Source organism: Scyliorhinus torazame, chromosome 5, assembly GCF_047496885.1.
Source record: "Scyliorhinus torazame isolate Kashiwa2021f chromosome 5, sScyTor2.1, whole genome shotgun sequence".
In the NCBI taxonomy this organism is placed as follows: Eukaryota; Metazoa; Chordata; class Chondrichthyes; order Carcharhiniformes; family Scyliorhinidae; genus Scyliorhinus; species Scyliorhinus torazame.
Genome location: NC_092711.1, coordinates 97,951,106 through 97,973,190, shown reverse-complemented (window position 1 = coordinate 97,973,190; position 22,085 = coordinate 97,951,106). Strand labels below are relative to the sequence as shown.

The 22,085-nt window shown below is 45.5% G+C and overlaps 4 protein-coding genes across 10 annotated transcripts in view; 2 read left to right on the top strand and 2 right to left on the bottom strand.

Moving 5' to 3' along the window:
• LOC140421519 (uncharacterized) overlaps positions 1-22,085 on the bottom strand; it is a 331,613-nt gene that overhangs the window by 235,516 nt on the left and 74,012 nt on the right. The gene's annotated exons all lie outside the window — the stretch shown is intronic.
• LOC140417812 (uncharacterized) overlaps positions 1-22,085 on the top strand; it is a 48,833-nt gene that overhangs the window by 98 nt on the left and 26,650 nt on the right. The window contains exon 2 of the mRNA XM_072501266.1: positions 17,782-18,778. Within this exon, the coding sequence (XP_072357367.1) occupies positions 18,026-18,778 (753 nt within the window). The 5' untranslated portion in view covers positions 17,782-18,025. The remainder of the gene's footprint in view (positions 1-17,781; positions 18,779-22,085) is intronic.
• Positions 624-10,264, bottom strand: LOC140421515 (uncharacterized). 4 transcript variants are annotated; one of them, XM_072506293.1, is made up of 3 exons: positions 9,200-9,682; positions 4,624-4,746; positions 624-1,664 (listed from the first exon to the last, which is right to left on the bottom strand). In XM_072506293.1, exons 2-3 carry the CDS (start codon positions 4,701-4,703, stop codon positions 641-643), a joined length of 1,104 nt encoding a protein of 367 aa, XP_072362394.1. In that variant the 5' UTR covers positions 4,704-4,746; positions 9,200-9,682; the 3' UTR covers positions 624-640. The 4 variants fall into 4 exon arrangements, with proteins under 4 accessions (XP_072362394.1, XP_072362395.1, XP_072362393.1 ...); XM_072506294.1 differs by lacking the exon at positions 9,200-9,682 and adding an exon at positions 6,975-7,173; XM_072506292.1 differs by lacking the exons at positions 4,624-4,746; positions 9,200-9,682 and adding an exon at positions 9,974-10,264.
• On the top strand, positions 9,814-12,498 carry LOC140421522 (uncharacterized). Of its 3 annotated transcripts, none has more exons than XM_072506313.1 (2): positions 9,814-9,877; positions 11,435-12,498. In XM_072506313.1, the coding sequence occupies exon 2, from the start codon at positions 11,542-11,544 to the stop codon at positions 12,343-12,345; it is 804 nt and encodes a 267-aa protein (XP_072362414.1). In that variant the 5' UTR covers positions 9,814-9,877; positions 11,435-11,541; the 3' UTR covers positions 12,346-12,498. The 3 variants fall into 3 exon arrangements, with proteins under 3 accessions (XP_072362414.1, XP_072362412.1, XP_072362413.1); XM_072506311.1 differs by having other exon boundaries at positions 9,817-9,921; XM_072506312.1 differs by lacking the exon at positions 9,814-9,877 and adding an exon at positions 10,358-10,754.

Below are 22,085 nucleotides of genomic sequence, written 5' to 3'. Positions count from 1 at the left end.
GATTCTGTTTGTCTCTTGTATTTCACTGTGACAGGGCACAGACCTGATTGAAGTGATTCAAACATGGGAATTCTGGGAAAGATGGACAAGGATTTGGGAGATGACAAAATGTTGAAAGGTTTGAAGAAGAGAGGGAGGTTGAAGTTGGGGCAGTAATTTGTAAGGATGGCAGGGTCAAGGGTTTGTTTTATTGAGGGGGTGATGATGGCAGATTTGAAGGACAGAGGGACAGTACCTGAAGAGTGAGAAATGTTGACAACATCCATGGACACAGGGTAGTTAGCTGATCAGTAGCTCAGTGGGAATAGGGTCGATGGAGCAGGAGCTGGGTCTCATGGACAAGATGAGCTCTGAGAGGGCATGAGAGGAGATGAGAGAGAAACTAGAGAAAGATGTGGGTTCAGGGCTCGGGAAAGGATGAAATTTAGAGACAGTTTGGTCCGGTGGGCTCGTGGAAGGGAGGGAAGCAGCAGAGGCAGCTGATCGGATTTACTCAATCTCAGTCACAAAGAAGCTCCAAAAGCTCCTCACACTTCTTGTTGGAGGAGAGGATGGAAGAGACGGGGGAGAGCGAGAGTACTTCTGAAAGTGTCAGAGATATTAAAAAGTTTCAACACTGCGTATTTAACGCAAATCTAATTTATTTGACTTTTAGCCAGAATATTAGCCTCTGTAAATGGCTGGAGTTTGTTATCAGGAGAAAGAGACCCAAATGAACATGGTTCAGTCCTGAATGTGAGGAACAGCAAAATCCAATCACTGTGGTTACTTGTGGCCTTGTTGGTGTCTCTGCAGGTGGGATGAAGTGGTGAATCCGTTCACACACTCGGAGCAGGTGAATGGCCTCTCCCGTGTGAATTCGCTGGTGACTCAGCAGGTTGGATAATTGAGTGAATCTCTTCCCACAATCAGAGCAGGTGAACGGCCTCTCCCCAGTGTGAATTCGCTGATGTACAGTGAGGTGAGAGGATTGTCTGAACCCAGTCCCGCAGTGAGAGCACCTGAACGGTCTTTCATCAGTGTGAACTGGGTGGTGTCTCTGCAAGTCAGATGACTGAGTGAATCTCTTCCCACACTTGGAGCAGGCGAATGGTCTCTCCCCAGCGTGAATTCGCTGATGTACAGTGAGGTGAGATGATTGTCTGAACCGAGTCCCGCAGTGAGAGCACCTAAACAGTCTCTCATCAGTGTGAATACGTTGATGGCGCATCAGTTCTCCAGAACTTTTATAGCACTTCCCGCAGTCTGGACATTGAAATGGTCTCTCATCAGTGTGAACTCGCTGGTGACTCAGCAAGTGGCCTGAAATAGTAAATCCCTTCCCACACTCGGAGCAGGTGAATGGTCTCTCCCCAGTGTGACTGCATCGATGAGTTTCCAGCTTGGATGGGGAAATTAATTCTTTCCCACAGTCCCCACATTTCCACGGTTTCTCCTCAGTGTAACTGCATTTGTGTCTTGTGAGGCCTGATGATTGACTGAATCCTCGTCCACACACACAACACATGTACGGTTTCTCCCAACTGTGAACGATGCTTTTTCCTTCCATGTTCAAAGTACGATGATATTCAGGATATGATAAAGTGAGGACTCTGTCAGATCCTGATGTGATGCTTGGTTTGTGTTTCTGGACTTTAAGCCTCCCCTTCGAACACCCTGTGAAACTGATTTAAAACAGAAAATAGGGAGTGAGAGAGAACTCACAAAAACACACAGTCAGGTTGTGAAATTGAGCTGAATGAATCTGGTCATTTGTGGGGCCGGCACTGGGAAAAAGTGACCATGAAAACTGCTGGATTGTTATAAAATCCCAACTGGCCCCTTTGGGAGGAGAGAGAAAGAGGTGAAGAGGGATTTTGTATATCTACAAGACATATTAAGAGAGTAATTGGCAAAGCAAATTCGGTCTTGAGCTTCATGAACAGTAATATTGATACCAAAACTATGCTTCCGGTGGCACAGTGATTAGCACTACTGCCTCACAGCTCCAGGGACCCGGGTTCAATTCCGGCCTTGGTGATGGTCTGTGTGGAGTTTGCACTTTCTCCCAGTGTCTGCGTGGGTTTCCACCCAGTGCTCAGGTTTCCTCCAACAGTCTAAAGAAGGACAACTTCAGTGGATTGGCCTTGATAAATTGCCCCTTAGTGTCCAGGGATGTACAGGTTAGGTGGGGCTACCGGGTTACAGGGAGAGGGTAGGTGTGTGGGCCTAGGCAGGGTGTCCTTTCGATTGGATTGGATTTGTTTGTCACGTGTACCGAGGTACAGTGAAAAGTATTTTTCTGCGAGCAGCTCAACAGATCATTAGGTACATGGGAAGAAAAGGGAATAAAAGAAAATACATAAGAGGGCAACACAACATATACAATGTAACTACATAAGCACTGGCATCGGATGAAGCATACAGGGTGTAGTGTTAATGATGTCAGTCCATAAGAGGGTCATTTAGGAGTCGGGTGAAAGTGGGGAAGAAGCTGTTTTTGAGTCTGTTCGCTCGTGTTCTCAGACTTCTGTATCTCCTGCTCGATGGAAGAAGTTGGAAGAGTGAGTAAGCCGGGTGGGAGGGGTCTTTGATTATGCTGCCCGCTTTCCCCAGGCAGCGGGAGGTGTAGATGGAGTCAATGGATGGGAGGCAGGTTTGTGTGATGGACTGGGTGGTGTTCACGACTCTCTGAAGTTTCTTGCGGTCCTGGGCCGAGCAGTTGCCATACCAGGTTGTGATGCAGCCAGATAGGATGCTTTCTATGGTGCATCTGTAAAAGTTGGTAAGGGTTAATGTGGACATGCCAAATTTCCTTAGTTTCCTGAGGAAATATAGGCGCTGTTGTGCTTTCTTGGTGATCGTCGACGTGGAAGTGGTAGCACGACCTTTCAGAGAATAGGTGCAGACTTGATGGGCTGAATGGCCTCCTTCTGCTCTGCAGGAATTCTATGGTTCTAATTCTATTCTATGAATCTTTATAAAGCTCTGGTCACCACTCTTCAGGAAGAATGTGAAGGTTCTTGGAGAAGGTGCAGAGGAGATTTCCCAGAATGGTTCCAGCAAAGGAGGTTGAGGGAAGATTTGATTCAGGGACACAGGATTATGCCGGGTTTCCATCGGGTGGACAAAGAAACTCTATTTCCATTCACTGATCGTACAAGCAGTCGGGACACAGATTTAAAGGTTTGGGTAAAGCCTGGATTGAATTATACAAGATCCTGAGGGGTCTTGACAGGGTGGATGTGGAGAAGATTTTTCCTCTTGTGGGAGAATCTAGAACGAGGGCATCACTGTTGCAAAATAAGGAGTCACCCATTTAAGATGGAGATGAGGATTTTTATTCTCGAGAGTTGGAAAACTTTGGAACGCCTGCAGGAAAAGACAGTGGAAGAAGAGTCCTTGAATATTTTTAAGGCAGAGCTGGATAGATTCTTGATGAGCAAGGAGGTGAAAGGTCATCAGGGGTAGGCAGGAATGTGGAGTTGAGGTTAGAATGAGATGAGCCGCAATCGTATTGAATGCTGAGCAGGTTCGAGGGGCCGAGTGGCCTGTTCCTAGTTTGTATGTAAAAGGTACAGGAGATAGAACATAGAAAAATACAGCACAGAACAGGCCCTTCGGCCCACGATGTTGTGCCGAACCTTTGTCCTAGATTAATCATAGATTATCATAGAATTTACAGTGCAGAAGGAGGCCATTCGGCCCAGAGTCTGCACCAGCTCTTGGAAAGAGCACCCTACCCAAGGTCAACACCTCCACCCAAGACAAAGGGCAATTTTGGACACTAAGGGCAATTTATCATGGCCAATCCACCTAACCTGCACATCTTTGGACTGTGGGAGGAAACCGGAGCACCCGGAGGAAACCCACGCAGACACGGGGAGGATGTGCAGACTCCGCACAGACAGTGACCCAAGCCGGAATCGAACCTGGGACCCTGGAGCTGTGAAGCAATTGTGCTATCCACAATGCTACCGTGCTGCCCTTAAGAACAAATAAATCTACACTATATCATTTTACCGTAATCCATGTACCTATCCAACAGCTGCTTGAAGGTCCCTAATGTTTCCGACTCAACTACTTCCACAGGCAGTGCATTCCATGCCCCCACTACTCTCTGGGTAAAGAACCTACCTCTGACATTCCCCCCTATATCTTCCACCATTCACCTCAAATTTATGTCCCCTTGTAATGGTTTGTTCCACCCGGGGAAAAAGTCTCTGACTGTCTCCTCTATCTGTTCCCCTGATCATCTTATAAACCTCTATCAAGTCGTCCCTCAACCTTCTCCGTTCTAATGAGAAAAGGCCTAGCACCCTCAACCTTTCCTCGTAAGATCTACTCTCCATTCCAGGCAACATCCTGGTAAATCTCCTTTGCACCTTTTCCAAAGCTTCCACATCCTTCCTAAAACGAGGCGACCAGAACTGTACACAGTACTCCAAATGTGGCCTTACCAAAGTTTTGTACAGCTGCATCATCACCTCACGGCTCTTAAATTCAATCCCTCTGTTAATGAACGCGAGCACACCATAGGCCTTCTTCACAGCTCCAGGTTTGGTCTAACCAGGGTTTGTGAATCTCGGGGCTTTTCCAGTCACACAGACCTGAAATCTTCCCTCACAGACAGAACAGACAAACCTTTTATCTTCGACACCCAGATGCTGCTGAAATTTAGTTTCCAATGAACTGAGTGACTCGGTCAGATCACGATGTGACATTTGGTTTGCGTTTCCCGTCTGTTCAACCTCCACTTCCAGTATCCTGTAAATTTACAGAAACCTCACTGTCAGTTGAGGAGGCCAAATCACTGTCCTTATTTTTTTTAATTTTAAAATAAATTCAGAGTACCCAATTCAATTTTTCCAATTAAGGTGCAATTTAGCATGGCCAATCCACCTACCCTGCACATCTTTGGGTTGTGGGGGCGAAACCCACACAAACATGGGGAGAACCCCACACGGACAGTGACCTCGAGCCGGGATTGAACCTGGGACCATGGCGCCGTGAGGCAGCAACGCTAACCACTACTCCACCGTGCTCCCCAAATCACTGTGTTTTTAAGACAGAGATAGATAGGTTCTTGATTAATAACATGATCCGGTGTATGGGGAGAAGACATATCAGCCATGATTGAATAGTAAAACAGACTCGATGGGCCGAATGGCCTAATTCTGCTCCTATGTCTTTATGGTCTTACAAGTCAAAGGCTGGTTGAAGTCCATGTAAACTACATCTATACTCGTCACCTGCTCACAAAATTCAATCAAATTTGTTAGGCATGACCTCCCTCTAACAAAGCCATGCTGGCTATTTCTGATCAAATCTTGCCTGGAGAGGCAAGTAGATTCTCTCCTTCAGAATTCTCTCCAATATTTTCCCTGCCACTGATGTGAGACTCACTGGTCTGCAGTTCCCTGGCTTATCTCTACAGCCTTTCTTAAACAGTAGGAGCACATTAGCTGATCTCCATTCCTCTGGCAATTCCCCCGTGGCCAGAGAGGAATTAAAAATTTGGGTCAGAGCCCCTGCAATATCCTCCCTCGCCTCCCACAGCAGTCTAGGGCACAACTCATCCGGTCCAGTTTTAAACCTGCCAGCACCTCCAATACCATGTCACTCCCTATGTCAATTTGCTCAGGATCTTCAGTCTCTCTGCCCGAGTTCCATATCTACCTCCCCATTCTCTTGGGTGAATGTAGAAGCCAGGTATTTCTAATACAACTAGTATAGGTAAAAGATATCTGTTTAAGCATAAATATTTAGCCCCAGTTTTAAATACCCATTTAAAAATGAGAATTTCAGCACTCATAACCTCAGGTCATCTCAAAACATACAGCTTCAATAGATACATGAAACAGCATAATTCCATCATAGATTAAAACAGCACAGTTGCAAGACAGTTTGACATTATGCTTGTGCTGCTGTCAAGGACAAGGGCTGAATTCCATGGCAACGAGGTGACAAGAGGCCAGTAACTAAAGCTCTATTGTTCTCTTTTCAGGCCATTAGTGATTACAGCGTGAACCACATTCCATAGCTTATAAGGCCGAAACATTTTAATAGACAAAACATTGAATCAAATATCACATTCCATAACATACAGACATGAAACAATTAAAAGCTAATGTTGCACATTGAAGATGGACGGCTTGCCGTCAAATCAAATGTGTTTGAGTCTAACCCAAACCAATTAGGATTATATTGGGGTGTGATTAGATGACTTTGGACAGATATGAAAGGGTATAACTGAAAGATTTCCCCCCCGCCATGTTTAGTCTGTCAGTCTGTTAGTCGGTCTGTGTCAGTCTGTCTGTCTGTCAGTCTGTCTGTTTAGCCAGCCTGTCTGTTTAGTCAGCCTGTCTGTTTCGTCAGTCTGTCTGTTTCGTCAGTCTGTCTGTTTTGTCAGTCTGTCTGTTTCGTCAGTCTGTCTGTTTCGTCAGTCTGTCTGTTTCGTCAGTCTGTCTTTGTAGTGATGTAGTGTTTTTGACTTTGAGTTTGAGTTTAGCTGAAGATTAGCTCTCTCTCTCTCTTCATATTTCATTTTCAGACTTTGACCTTTTAAAAGTTACTTTCGAGCTGTCTGCCTAAGCAAAAGGATAATGTCTGTAATTCTCTGAAAGCTTCAAATTGTCTACGAATTGCCTTTTTAACGACTTTCAAATTGTAATCAATAGAAGAAAAATAAAATAATTCCTTTTGGCACCTTAGACGTTTTAACTGCAAATTTCTGCTGAGTTCCAGTAATCGCAAAGTGCTACTGGTAACCGAATAGCAGAAATAATATAAATTCCTTCAACTTTACACAGTCAAATAATAGTAGGAATCTAACAACTTGGCGCAGTCCAATAATATTAAAAGATTCCTTCAGTGAAGACAGATGTAAAGTGTTCATTCAACACCCGACCAATATCCTCTGGCTCCAATCACAGATTTCCCCCTTGATCTCAAATGGAAACACTATTCTTGATCTGATGAATGATCATGCTGACCTGAAACATTAACTCTGTTTCTCTCCACAGATGCTGTCCGAAATCCTGCAGATTTCCAGCATTTGCATTCTTGTTTAAAATCACAGCAGTCCAGGTGGTGTCTAACCCAGATTTTATATATCTCAGTGCTTCTCCAGTCACACAGATTCCGGAAATCTTTACCAACAAACAGGCCAGAAGAAACAGGAACAGGAGTCACTCATCCTGCCCTTTGAGCTGCTCCACCATTTAGTGAGATCACAGCTGGGCAGCACAGTAGCACAATGGTTAGCACTGTGGCTTCACAGCGCCAGCGTCTCAGGCTCCATTCCCTGCTGGGTCACTGTCTGTGCAGAGTCTGCACGTTCTCCCCATGTCTGCGTGGGTTTTCTCTGGGTGCTCCGGTTTCCTCCCACAGTCCAAAGCCTTGCAGTTTAGGTGGATTGGCCATGCTAAATTGCCCTTAGTGTCCAAAAAGGTTAGGAGGGGTTATTGGGCTAGGGGGATAGGGTGGAAGTGAGGGCTTAAGTGGGTCAGTGCAGACGCGATGGGCCGAATGGCCTCCTTCTGCTCTGTATGTTCTATGATCTAACACTCACTAAGTCCACTTTCCTACCTTATCTGTGTTACCCTTAATTCCTCTACTGATTAAAAACATATCAATCTCAGCCTTGCAACTGATCAAGGACTCGGCCTCCACATTTCCTGGGGTAAAATAAATTCTTTCCTCATTTGGCAGTCCCTCCATACCCAGAAGCATCCCAGTAAGCCTCCTCTGTACTGCCTCCAATGATAACATATCTTTTGTTAAATAACAGGAGCAAGACTGTACACAATGTTCTAAATGTGGCCTCACTGGTAGCTTGTAGTTACAGCAACACCTCTTCACTTTTATACTTCAGCCCCCTTGAAATAAAACATGCAGAACTAGGCTCAAACTATGGCCTCTCCTTCTAGAATGTCCAACAAGGGAAAACATCCGCTCTACGTCTGCCCCATCAATCCCCTTTAGCATCTTATGTACCTCAGTTACATCTCCTCTCATTCTTCTAAACACCAGTGAGTACTGGCCTAAACTGCTCAAATCTCTCTCCACTTGACCGCCTCTGAACCGCCACAAATACATTTATGTCATTGTCCAAGGGACCAAAACTGTAGTACTCCAGATGTGGTCTCACCAACGCGCTACACAGTTACAACAGCACTGCCCTACTTTATACTCTCTTCCATGACTGGGGCTGTTTCGCACAGGGCTAAATCGCTGGCTTTGAAAGCAGACCAAGGCAGGCCAGCAGCACGGTTCAATTCCCGTAACAGCCTCCCCGAACAGGCGCTGGAATGTGGCGACTCGGGACTTTTTACAGTAACTTCATTTGAAGCCTACTTGTGACAATAAGCGATTTTCATTTCATTAGCAATCAAAGCCAAAATTCCATTTGCCTTCCTTATTACCTGCTGCACCTGCAGACTGTCTGTGGTTCGTGCACAAGGGCACCCAGATCCCGCTGTACAAAAGCATTATGAAGTTTCTCTCCATTTAGATAAGAAGTTGCCTTTTTATTCCTCTGACCAAAATGAATAACCTCCCACTTATGCACGTTAAATTCCATCTGCCACATTTTGGCCCACTCACCTAATCATTTGTATATTTCTTATTTCCTCATTGCAACTTGCTTTCCCACCCATTTCAGTGTTAGCTGCAAATTTGGCTCTCGTACATTCGATCTGTCCCATAGTCATTAACTTGGATTGTAAATAGTTGGGGCCTGAGGACCGAACCCTGTGGCACACCACTAGTTACAGCCTGCCAACCAGAAAAAGACAGATCAGCATAATCCAAGTCCCCTCACACCTGCTATTCTCTCTTCCAACCTCTTCCATCGCGCAGAAGATATAAAAGTCTGAGAACACGCACGAACAGATTCAAAAACAGCTTCTTCCATGTTGTTACCAGACTCCTGAACCACCCCATTATGGACTGAACTGATCTCTCCACATATCTTCTGTACTGAAGATGTAGTACTACACTCCAGATGCTTCATCCAATGTCTATGCATTTACATTGTGTATTTATCGTTATGTCCTATGTCTTTCATGTATGGAACTGTACACAGAACAATTCTTTTCACTATACCGGAGTACGTGTCAATAAATCTAATATGATATAATGCCCTTTCTGCTGTCTGTTGTTTAGCCAATCCTCAATCCAAACTAATATATTACCTCTCAACACCGTGGGATCTTACCTTGTTTATTATCTTTTATATGACATCTTATCAAATGTATTCTGGAAGTCCAAATACATCTACAGGACCTCCATTATCCACTTGGCTTGTTACATCTTCCAAGAACTCACAACAAATTTGTCAAACACGATTTACCCTTCACAAAACCACTGATGGATTGTGGTTTGACTTTCCAAATGTCCAGTTACTACTTCCTCAATAATGGATTCCAACAGTTTCCCAACAACAGGCTTTAAACTAACTAGTTTCCTACTTTCTGCCGTTTTGAACAAGAGGGGTTACATTAGACTTTTCCTCTAATGCAGTGACATTGTCACTGGGTCAGTGTCTCCCCCCTGGTCTCTGTGAGGTTGTTTGTGGAGAGAAGCCGGAAGTGGCGGATAGTGAGAGTGGGGAATGTTCATTGTTTCACATTCAGCTCTGGGGCCCCACTGGGGTTTGTAAACCCCGCCCCCCGACACTGACCCCTCACCTGACACCTCACAATGCGCGGGGTGATTGACGGCAGCTCCAGGCCAATGAGAGGCGAGGGGGCGGAACCGGGGGACCGAGCAGGAGCGGCTGGTCCTCCAACCAATCGGAGCGAATGAGGAGGCGGGACTGGTCTGAGTGAAGCATGCGCAGTGTCATTAATGGCGACGTGAAGAAGGTTCTTTCTCGGATTCGCAATCAGTAAAGGTGGGAATAGCGGGACGGAGGGATCAGCCAGGTCGTTAGACACGGTTCGTAAACATGTTATAGAAACAGGAAACCAGAAAAAAAAACTTCCGGTACCCGGTGACCTGAGCGGTGGCTGCAGCTTTGTCACAGACAGAACTAACCGGCCGCCATCTTGTTTGCGTATTCCCAGAAATCCGCATGCGCACAAGCCTTTTTAATTGGTTACTCGCAGCAGTCAAATGATAAAAGGCCAGTAATGGTAGAGAGGTTAAAATATGGAATGCTATAGTGGCTGGAATTAAATGAGTGCAGAGATCTCAAAGGGGTGTGGAGGAGATTACAGAGATCAGGATGATCACAACTAGAGGAAAAGATGAATGGGAAATTTCAACTTTCGGTGCTTCTTCAAGGGAATCGTTTGTAGATCAGTGAGCACAGGGGATGGATAAACAAGACTTGTGAGTAAGCACATGGGTAGCAGAGTTTTGGATGGGGGGGGGGGGGGGGGTGTTGTTGGAGGCCGGCTGGGAGTGTGTTCGAATAATTTGGCCGAGAGATACCAAAGGAATGAATGATAATTTCTGCAGCAGATAAGAAGACACTAAGGCGGAGTCAGGCTGCGTTACTGAGGTGGAAATAGGTGATCTTGGTGGTGATGTGGATATGTGTTTGGAACCTCATCAGGTGTCACATATTTCACCAGCGTTGTGAACAGGCTGCTTCAGCCGTACACATTTGACAGGGATGGAGTTGGTGGCAAGGGAGTGGAGTTTGTCGAGGGGACGAAGAGAATGGGTTTAGTCTTCTCAATATTTAAATAGTGGAAATTTCTGCTCCTCCAGTACTGGATGTCAGACAAGTTCGGATGGTGTGTGTCTTGGAGTGAAACTTGCAGGTGATGGTTTTCTCATACATCTGCTGTCCTGGTCCATCCACGTGGTGGAGGTTAAGGGTTTAGGAGATTTTGTCAAATTGTGATTCAGTTGTCGGTTGAGAAAATGTCTCTCCATTGCTCCTGTCACTCCCACTCCCTTCTCTCTCTCTCTCTTTCTCTCATCATTTCTGTCTCTCCCTCTCTGTCTCTCCACCACGACTCACTCTCTTTTTCTCTCCCTTTCTGTCTTTCTTGTCACATGGAATTCCCTCGCCCAGAGGATTGTGGATGATCCACCATTGAATATATTTAAGGTTAAGATGGTGAGATTCTTGGTCTCTCAGGAAGTCAAGGAGATGGGGAGCTGGCGGGAAAGGGGAAGGAAGACCAAGATCAGCCACAATCGTGTTCAATGGCAGAGCAGGTTTGACGGGCCGAATGGTCTACTGCTGCTCCTGTTTCTTGTATTCTTGCAGAGGCCAAGTCTTGTGTGGGCTCAGACTGGGTGGCAGGTTGCCTTCCCTTAAATACATTAGTGAACCAGTTGGGTTTTATAACAATCCAGCAGTTTTCATGGTCACTTTTTCCCAGTGCCGGCCCCACAAATGACCAGATTCATGCAGCTCAATTTCACAACCTGCCTTTGTGTTTTTGTGGGTTGTCTCTCACTTCCATATTTCTGTTTTAAATCGATTTGACAGAGTGTTACAATGGGAAGATTTGCATTCAGGAAACTCAAGCCAAACATCACATCAGGATCTGAGAATCGCTCAATTTGTTCTAAGGTGAATATCGGTGAATTTTGAACATGGAAGGCAAAAGCCCCGTTAACAGTGAGGAGAAACCATGGGAATGTGAGGAGGGATTCAGATCCACATCTCAACTGGAAACTCATCATCCCAGTCACTCTGTGGAGAGGCCATTCTCTTGCTCTGATTGTGGGAAGAGATTCTCTCGGTCATCCAGCCTGCTGCAACACCAGCAAGTGCACACCGGGGAGAAACCATTCAACTGCTCCCTCTGTGGGAAGGGATTCGCTCAGTCGTCCAACCTGCTGAGACACCAGCTAGTTCACACTGGGAAGAGACCATTCATCTGCTCAGAGTGTGGGAAGGGATTCAGTCGGTCATCTGACTTGATGACGCACCAGCGGGTTCACACGGACGAGAGACCATTTAAATGTCCAGACTGTGGGAAGTGCTATAAAAGTTCCCGGGACCTGATACTCCATCAACGAGCTCACACCAACGAGCAACCGTTCAGATGCTCGCACTGTGGGACTGGGTTCAAGCAGTCATCTCAACTCAGTGAACACCAACGCACTCACACTGGGGAGAGGCCTTTCACCTGCTCCGCGTGCGGCAGTGGGTTCAGTAGGTCATCAAACCTGCGGACACACCAGCGCAGTCACACTGGGGAGAGACCTTTCACTTGCTCGGAGTGTGGGAAGGGATTCACTCAGTTATCCACTCTGCTGAATCACCAGAGTGTTCACAATGAGAAGAGACCATTTAAATGCCCAGACTGCAGGAAGTGCTACAAAAGTTCCCGGGAACTGCTCCACCATCAACATGTTCACACTGATGAGAAACCTTTTAAATGCCAAGACTGAGAAGTGCTTTAAAAGTTCCGGGGAACTGATGCGTCATCAACGTATTCACACTGACGAGAAACCTTTCAGGTGCTCTTACTGCGGAACTGGGTTCAAGACATCATCTGACCTCACTGTACACCAGCGAACTCACACTGGGGAGAGACCGTTCACCTGCTCCCAGTGTGGGAAGACATTCACTCAGTCATCCAGCCTGCTGGCACATCAGCGAGTTCACACTAGGGAGAGGCCGTACACCTGCCCCAAGTGTGGGAAGAGATTCACTCAGTCCTCCAACTGATGAGACACCAGCGAATTCACAAGTAATTACAGTGAGTGGACAATCTGATCAGCTGCTCTGCTGCTTCCCTCCCTTCCACTAGCTCCACCGGGCCAAACTCTCTCTAAAAATCCCCCTTGTCTGAGTGTGAACTCGGATCTATCTCCGGTTTCTCTCCGATCTCCTGTCATGTCCTGTTCAATCTCATCTTGATTACGAGACCTGCCTTCTGCTCCCTTGACCCAATTCTCACTAAACCGCTGACCATCCAACTTCCCCACATTAATTGATATCGTTAACAGTTCTCTCTCTCTTCTGGCTTTGGCCCTCTCACTTTTAAATACACTATCTTCAACTTTCCTGAGAAAACAACCTTTGACCCTAACTTCCTGCAAAGTACCACCCCATCTCCAAACTCCCTTTCCTCTCCAACATGGTGTCCCCCAAGGATCTATCCTTGGCCCCTCCTATTTCCCATCGACATGATGGCACTAGAATCCATAGAATCCCTAAAGTGCAGAAGAAGGCCATTCGGCCGCTCAGTATTGCACTATACGCCTGAAAGAGCGCGCTAGCTAGGCCCATAACCTCACCCTATCCCCATAACACCACCTAACCTGTACATCTTTGGACTGTGGCAGCACCCAGAGGAAACCCACACAGATTTGGGGAGAATGCGCAAACTCCATACTGACAGTCATCCAAGGCCAGATTCAAACCCGGTCCCTGGTGCTGTGAGGCAGCAATGCTATCCACTGTCCCACCGTCCAAAAGTACCGTGTTAGTTTTCACATGGACATTGACAACACCAAGCCCTACCTCACCACACCCCTCTCCATTCCTCCACTGATAGCAAATTATCAAACTGCTTATCCCACATCCACTGGATGAGCAGAAATTTCCTCCAATTAAAATTTGGGAAGATCAAAGCCGTTATCTCCAGTCACCATTTGAAATTCCGTTCCCTAACTCCAGAGTCTATCCTGCTCCCTGGGAACTTTCTGAGGCTGAACCACACTCTGCACAATCTCCATGTCAGATTTAAATCCAACGAGTTTCTGATCACATATCCACACCATCGCAAACACCACGGAATTCCACCTCTGTAATGTTGCCTCTCTCCAGCCTGCCCCAGCTTGTCTGCTGCTGAAATCCTCATTCAAACCCACGTCAACTTGAGGTTTGACTATTCCAATGCATTCCTGACCAGCCTCTCTCATTGATCCTGCTTCCCAGCACCTGGAAAGCTGAAATCATCCAAAACTCTTGCTGCTCATATGCTTTCCCACCCCAAATCTATTTCATTTTTATTTATTTTTCCACTTAAGGGGCTATTTAGCATGGCCAATCCACCTATCCTGCACATCTTTTGTGTTGTTGGGGTGAGACCCACACAGACACGGGGCGAATGTGCAAACTCCAATGGACTGTGACCCGGGGCCGGGATGGAACCCGTCCCCAGCACTGTGAGGCAGCAGTGCTAACAACTGCGCCACCATGCTGCCCTTTTCTCACCCCAAGTTGAGGGGAGAATATGGTGTAGTAGTCATGTCATCTGGACTAGTTATACAGAGGCTCAGGCGAATGATCTGGGGGCACGGGTTCAGATCTCAGCATGCTGACAGGATGTGGGAGTGGGTAGAACATATTCCAGAGCTTTGTGTCGAGGTAACTGAAGGAGCAGGGCCACCAATGGTGCACAATTGAAATGGGGGGCAAGAGGGGCCACAATTAGAGGAGGGGGGGTTGTGTAAATAGATGGCTGTCTGCAAGTTGAGACATTGGTCTGCAGAATTTTGAATGACCTCAATTTTATAGATGGGAGAATGTGGCAGAGCCATCAGGAGTACATTAGAATTGTCAACTTTGGAGGTAATCCATAGTATGTACTATGTTTTCATGTATGGAACGATCTGTCTGGACTGTACACAGAACAATACTTTACACTACCTCGGTACCCGTGACAATAAATCCAAATCCAAGAATCATAACAGAATGCAGCAACCTGCACACAGGGGAACTTGGACAGCCAGCACGGGGATCAACCCTGTAACCCTGGCATTATTAGCACCACACTCTAATCATTCTCGATTCACTGAATCGTCGACCCTGCAGAATGGCCACCATCAGTGTTAGAAATCTTTCTCTATTCCCAATTGCCATTTCATTTTGCCTTGCATTCCTTTCACCATTTAATCTCTCCTGCATTTCATAGACCTCTCAGAGCCTACTTGTGACAATAATGATAATAATAATTATTACACAATCGAGTTCAGGTCAGATTCCTGACTCAGGAGCATTAAAAGGCCCCTGGATAGAAAGAACCACTGGCTTATGCACAATAATAATAATAATCTTTATTATTGTCACAAGTAGCCTTACACTACACTGCAATGAAGTAACTGTGGCACCTGTTCGGGTACATGGAGGAAGAATTCAGAATATCCAAATTATCTAAAGGAAAGGTTCACTTAGGTAGGTGTATAATTTGATTCTTAATTTTATTGATTCCCGTCCCAGCGTACCCATTCGCCACATGATATCAAAACAATTCACTGTTCACTGGTTTTAACATTCAATGGCAGTGTTTATACCCAGTATCCCCCGCGGTGGGGAATGTCCTCCATTCACACCACAGGAGAGTAGTGCGCAAACGCAGTACCGCCCGGTGTCTGGAGCTTGTGCAGTGATAGCGATGGCAAGTCTCTTGTCTGTCATATCGCCAAATTGGTGAAGATGTGGAATGCGGAGGGAGCAATGGAGCTGGTGGGTGGACGTGGAGGGTTTCTAAACACCTGGTGAATGCCTCAAACCCCGAATATGAACCTGCGGGTCCCTCATTTGCAGCTCTGGGCTTTATCCCCCCAAAAGCCCAAGGTTAACTGTTGATTTAACGGGAAGAGAGCATTTGCGCCGGGTTTTGGAGATGTAAAATATGGTGGGCGGGGCTTCAGCACATGTTCCCACCCGGGTCCTAGCGCCTGACAAAAACATCAATTTAATTATTTTCTCACTCGTGTTTCCATAGTGAGCAATTCCTGGAACTGGTCACTAGTCTGATACCAAGGGTTTATAACTTGAGAGGCTCACACGCAACACGTGGCTGACCAGGACTCTCTCCCACTCTTGCCGTCAGACATTGGTGTGCTGAGAAGCATTTGCAGGTTGACACACTCAACCTGTTTGACCGGGTTATGAACATACTTTCCTTGGCCATCATGTCCTGGGGTAGAACTCGAATCCGGAGATTCTGGCTCAGAGGCAACCACACTGCTCCACAAGACCCCCCGCCCACCTTGCCAGGCTATTTAATAATAATGATCTTTGTTGTCACAAGTAGGCTTACATTAACATTGTAATGAAGTTACTGTGAAAAGCCCCCAATCACCACACTCCGGCACCTGTTCGGGGACACAGAGGGAGAATTCAGAATGTTCAAATTACCTAACAGCACATCTTTTGGGACCAAAATTAACCAAATATTGAGGAGCAGTCCCTTCAGGTAACTATACAGGGGCTGCAACCTTTCACATTGAACAAATACTTGGCCCATGGACTCATCGAGGCTAAAAACATCACTTGCAGCCTAATGAACGGTCGCACAGTTGTTAGCACTGTTGCTTCACAAGGTCCCGGGTTCAATTTCCGGCTTGGATCACTGTCTGTGCGGAGTCTGCACGTTCTCCCCATGTATGCGTGGGTTTCTTCGGGTACTAATGTTTCCTCCCATAAGTCCCAAAAGACGTGCTTGTTAGGTGAATTGGATGGGAATAGAGGGATACGGACCCAGGAAGTGTAGAAGATTTTAGTTTAGATGGGTAGCATGGTGGGCACGGGCTTGGAGGGCCGAAGGGCCTGTTCCTGTGCTGTACTTTTCTTTGTTCTATTCTGAAGTCTCCCTCTGTGACCCGAACAGGCGCCGGAATGTGGCGACTAGGGGCTTTTCATAGTAACTTCATTGCATTGTTAATATACGCCTACTTGTGACAGTAAAGATTATTTTTTAAAATTAAATTAAAATTTCCCTACTAGAGCTGATGAATGGTGGCCATTGTTCCCACAATCCCCCACGGCCCAGAAACCGCTCGATCCAACTGACTCATTGCGCAGGTGCTGAGTGCGCATGCTCCAGGGCCAGCCAGCCGCAGGGCATTCTGGATGGCTCCTCTGTTCCGAGTCGGAGAGGACCGGGAAGCGGTGGTGCAGATGGGCTGCAGTAAACTGGTCAGGATATGGAATCCAGGGGGAGTGATGGAGCCAGCTCTGGACGGGGAGAGTTTCTCAACTCCTCAGTGAACGCCGTAAACCCAAACTAAGACGCTGCCGGAGCGAGTTTGTGGCTCCGGTTCCTGAGCCTGGGATCAGGGCCAGGTGAACGGCCGCCATGATGGTTCAGAGAAAGGAAGAGCGCATGCGATGGCGTCTGGGTGACGTAGGAGAGAATGGGCAGAACCTTCAGGATCTCTTTTCCAACTGGGTCCAAGTGCCCGGATACATTATTCAGAATAGTTTAAAGTTGTTAATTGGAACTGCCTCACAGCGACTGAGACCCGGATTTGAATCCGAACTTGGGTGGCTGTCGTTGTGAAGTTTGCACATTCTCCCCATGTCTGCCTGGGTTTCTTCCGGTGCTCTGCTGTCCTCCCACAACCCAAAGATCTGCAGGTTAGGTGGGGTTATGGGGATAGGGTAGGGGAGTGGGCTTAGGCAGGATGTTCTTTTGGAAGGTCAGCTTTGCTGCACAGAGGGGTCTGGGCTAGTCGGAGCGGAAGATCTGCTCCTGATCTGTTTAAAACACCAATTTGTAGATCCAGATTGGAGCCCTATGGGGGGAGAATGTAGGGCTTCCTCTGGCTGCTCGCCTCTCTTCCGTGGTCTTGTCCATGTTCAGGTGGCCCTGGAACGGAAACATGAGGTGTCCTCCAGTACACTTGACACCTTCCACAACGGTTGGTACCTCAGGGTGCAGAGTGCTTCTGAGACACTGAAAACAACATTCTGGTTTAGTTAAAAAGTTTTCCTTGATTTTGTTGTGATTTTGCCTTCTTTTACTTTGATTGAGCAACATATTTGGGGAAATAAGAGAGAGAAGAATATTCCATTGAAATTAGAATTATTTGTTCTGAATTTCTATCTTGTGCAGACAGTGATACTGACACAGTCAACTCCTTTTACAGGGGATTGGAAGGAGAGGATGTCACACATTCACGATGAGTTGAAGATCACCAGCCTTTGATGTAGGAAAGGATCTGAAACATCAGTGTGATTGGAAAAGCACCGAGACCCACACCAACACACACCCGAGTGAGAGAAACTATTACACAACCTGAAAAACCATCACATCATTCACAGCGGGGAGACACTGTACAATTATTCTTTGTGTCAACGAGGCTTTAACTGATTATCCAATCCAGTGACACCATGGTGAAACCGTGGAAATGTGGGGCCTGTGGGAAGGGTTTCAGCTCCCCATCTGCAGTGGAAACTCATAAACTCAGTCACACTGGAGATAAGTTGTTCACTTGCTCCAACTGTGGAAAGGAATTCACTCAGTCATCCAGCCTAATGACACACCAGCAAGTTCACACTGGAAAGAAACCATACGATTGCTCTCAGTGTGGGAAGAGCTTCCGGTGTTCATCCCACCTCACTGAACATCTACGGGTTCACACTGGGGAGAGACCATTCCACTGCTCTGAGTGCGGGCAGAGATTCACTTGTTCTTCCCACCTCATTCTACACAAGCGTGTCCACACTGGTGAGAGGCCATACGTCTGCTCTGTGTGTGGGAAGGGATTTATTAGATCATCACATCTTCTTAGACACCAGCGTGTTCACACTGAAGAGAAAGCCTTCACCTGCACTGAGTGTGGGAAGAGTTTCACTAATTTACCTAATTTTCAGAATCACCAGCGAATTCACAATGGAGAGAAACCCTTTACCTGTGCTGAGTGTGGGAAGGGATTCGCTGCAAAATCGCAGCTTAGGACACATACACTTGTTCACACTGATGAGAGACCATTTCAATGTTCTGACTGTGAGAAGAGCTTTAAAAGCAGAAGGGAGTTGATGAACCACCAGCGAATCCATTCGGGGGAGAAGCCGTTCACCTGCCCTGTGTGTGGCAGAGGATTCACTCAGCCATCCGCTCGTCTGAGTCACCAGAGAGTTCACATGTGATTACAGGGATTGGATTCCTACACTCAGGAATGAACCATGTTCATTCTGACAGTTCAGATTTATTTCCATTGATGTTAAACTCCAGCCCAGTTAATGGGATTATCAGAATGGACATGAATTGCATTAAACACAGTGTTGGAGTCCTTGATTTCTCTAAGATAAGAGAAGACTGATTGATGTCCTGTTACCGACTGTTCCATTGTTGGGCCTTTTCTCCTTTGTTAATGGAACACTTGGATTTATGTAGCACCGCTCAAAACTTCCAGAATGTCCCAAAGTGCTTTACAGACACTGAGGTTCTTTTGAAGTGTAGTCACTGTTGTAATGTAGGAAATGCAGCAGCCAGATTGTGTACAACAGGCTCCTACAATCACAAATAAGATGCTGGAAATACTCAGCAGGTCAGGCAGCATCTGTGAAGCAAGAAAGTGAGTTCAAAACAGAACTATGATTATGACCAGATTATCTGTTCAGTGCTCATCACCGAGGGCTTTATATTGAGCAGTTCATTCGAGAGAACTTCCTTCGAAATATCATCAAGGGAACTTTTACATCTAGCTGCAAGAGCAGATGGGGTTATAGTGGAAGGTTTCCTCTGAAAGACAGTGCAGTATTCCCTCAGTACAGTGCAGTATTCCCTCAGTACAGTGCTGTATTCCCTCAGTACTGTGCTGTATTCCCTCAGTACTGTGCTGTATTCCCTCAGTACAGCATCGGAATACCAGCCGGATTTTATGGTCAGGTTTCTGGAGCTGAAGTTGAACCCACATCATCCTGACTCAGATGGGAACATAACCACTGAACAATGACACCTCATCGTTAACTCGAGATTATTTCCGCTCTCTCATCCTTGGTTGCTCTCCTGAACACATTAATCCATTGGGCTCTCGGACAAATCCAAGTGGATTCAACAGGTTTCCCGGGTTCGTGCTGATGCTACAGCAAGAGATCGAGAAGGTTTTTATTTCTGAATTCAAGAACTGGCATCAAATATCACAACATGGTGACAATTTGAACTCAAGGCTTTGCCTTTCAAAGACTTTGGCCTTAACCATTCAGGCCATTTGCTACTTTCTGAGAGAAAGAGCTTGAGATGGGAGAGATGGAACTTGCCTCCAAACCAATTGCCAAGACTCCTGATTCTGATGTAAAAATACCATTTAAAACCAGCAAGTCAGAGTAATTGTTGCCAAAATTGATAAAGTAAAATTGTAGCTTTGCTATTTCAAACTTCTAAATGGAAATTTACCTGAAGCTGAGTGGGATTATCAAATATTCAGAACAAAACCTGATGACAACCAGTCTGGGTGGTTCCCGGGAATCGGAAAAGAAGGTTTCCTTTTGGGAAATAAATTGAAGATTAAGAAAACCCGTCAGCCCCACAATACTGCAAATTGAATTTGAACTAATTTTGAAAATAAAAACATTTAAACTGTTGATACCTGGAATCAAATTGGAAAGTCTGATTCCTGTTTTAAAGGTAGTCGGAGTACTGGACAGTAACATTTCTCTAAGCCTCATGAATGAGATATCTAATGGGATATGTATAATTGTATAAGAGGAAGTGATTGAGCACAGAATAAAGTTAAGGAAAAATAACTCCACTAAATGGGAATTGGAATAACTCACTGTGGGTGTACTTCAGTGGAATATATCAATGTGGTATTGATGTATATTTTAATGAAAGGAAAGTGTAGATGAGACTAATAAATTGATGGCTCTCTTGGAGATGTTTGTATCGTTGTGGATAAACGTTCAAAGAGAATTGCATTTGATAAACTGGCCACTGCCGAGACATTGAAGCATTCAGGGGGAGATGAGCAAAGATATTTACAGACACATATAAGTGGGACTAGGCAGTAAGTTTCAGTAGAAATGATTCATTTTCAGGTGAGCTACATTTTATGTTTACTGAAGTAAGCTAATAAGATCAAGGAAGCCATTTTGAAACAAACATTTAAATGAAAAGGGCATTTTGTATTCAGCAATTGATCGATTGGATTAATCAATGATGTGTATTAATTATTCACTAGTCAGAAACAAATTATTAATTAAGTAGTGTGCCTCAGTTGATTTTAATTGAAGATTTAATAATCTGGAAGTGGTTGTGTGAAAAGACTTGGTTGTACCTAAAACTGTGTAAGCCTGTTTTAAATTCTATATTACAGCTTCTGTGAGAAGGAATGTATGATCTGATATGATGGTTAGCAACGAGTCTTCATTCCCTTGGTAACCTTATTTGTAACTGGAAGGTCACACAATGATGGGAGGGATACATTAAACATTCCCATTGTATCCTGATCTGCGACATTTACCAAAATGGTTAAAAAAACAATCAAATTGATTCAGGTATGAAATTGACCAACCATTGAGTTCTAATCAGTTTATTCAAACTGAGGTAAGAGCGACTGAGGGATTTAAAACCCGAGGAGAAGGTCTGTTGCCAGCCAAGTACTGGAATCCCCAAAGCAAGATTCCCATCAAGAGCTGTTGTCAAAGAAGGGGTACAAGAGGGATTATGTTTTTACAGCCTGATCAACCAAGAGAAATGGTAAAAGTCTGTTTTTGTATCGATCAGTTTACCCTTTTCCTTCTGTATCGCTATGTATCTTTATTTTAAATAAATTAATTTCAATTTTCCATCTGAAATTCCTGTCCTTCCTAATCGTTCAGTCTTGTTCAAACTAAAACAATCGAGTGAACTATTTACAAACACTGGTGGATTGGTTGATTGCAATTAGACTTACATAATTCTATATTTTAATATGAGATCACCTGAAAGTCTATGAATTGTCTGCATTGGATGGAGCCCTTGTAGCCTCATGTGAGGATATCGGTGTGAGTGTGCAGCTGTGATTTGTCAAATGTAAAATGACTAATTCAGAAATGCTTTGTGAAATTCACTGAAGAATGAATCCCAGACATGTTCAAACTGTGTCTGAGGCCAAACTAGTTTCAGCTGATGCTTCGTCAATGACCGTACTCCCATGATAAGGTCAGAAGTGGGGATGCTTGCTAATGACTGCACAATGTTCACCATTTGCGACTCCTCAGTTACTGAAGCGTCCATGGCCAAATGCAGCGAGATAATATCTAGGTTTATACAGACAAGTGGTAAGTTGCATTTGTGCCACACAAGTGCCAGACTATGATCATCTCCAACAAGAGAGGATCTAACAATTGCCCCTTGACATTCAATAGCATTACCATCATTGAATCCCTCGCTGTCAACATCCTGGGGGTTACCATTGACCAGAAACCAAACTGGACTAGCCATAAATGGTGGCTACAAGAGCAGATC

Coding starts and splice junctions, on each gene's coding strand:
- LOC140421515 (XM_072506292.1), bottom strand. CDS start 10,059: ATGCGGATTTCTGGGAATACGCAAACAAGATGGCGGCCGGTTAGTTCT. Junction 1,665..9,973: donor GCCACCGCTCAGGTCACCGG/GTACCGGAAGTT, acceptor GTTTTAAATCAG/TTTCACAGGGTGTTCGAAGG.
- LOC140421522 (XM_072506313.1), top strand. CDS start 11,542: ATGGAAGGCAAAAGCCCCGTTAACAGTGAGGAGAAACCATGGGAATGT.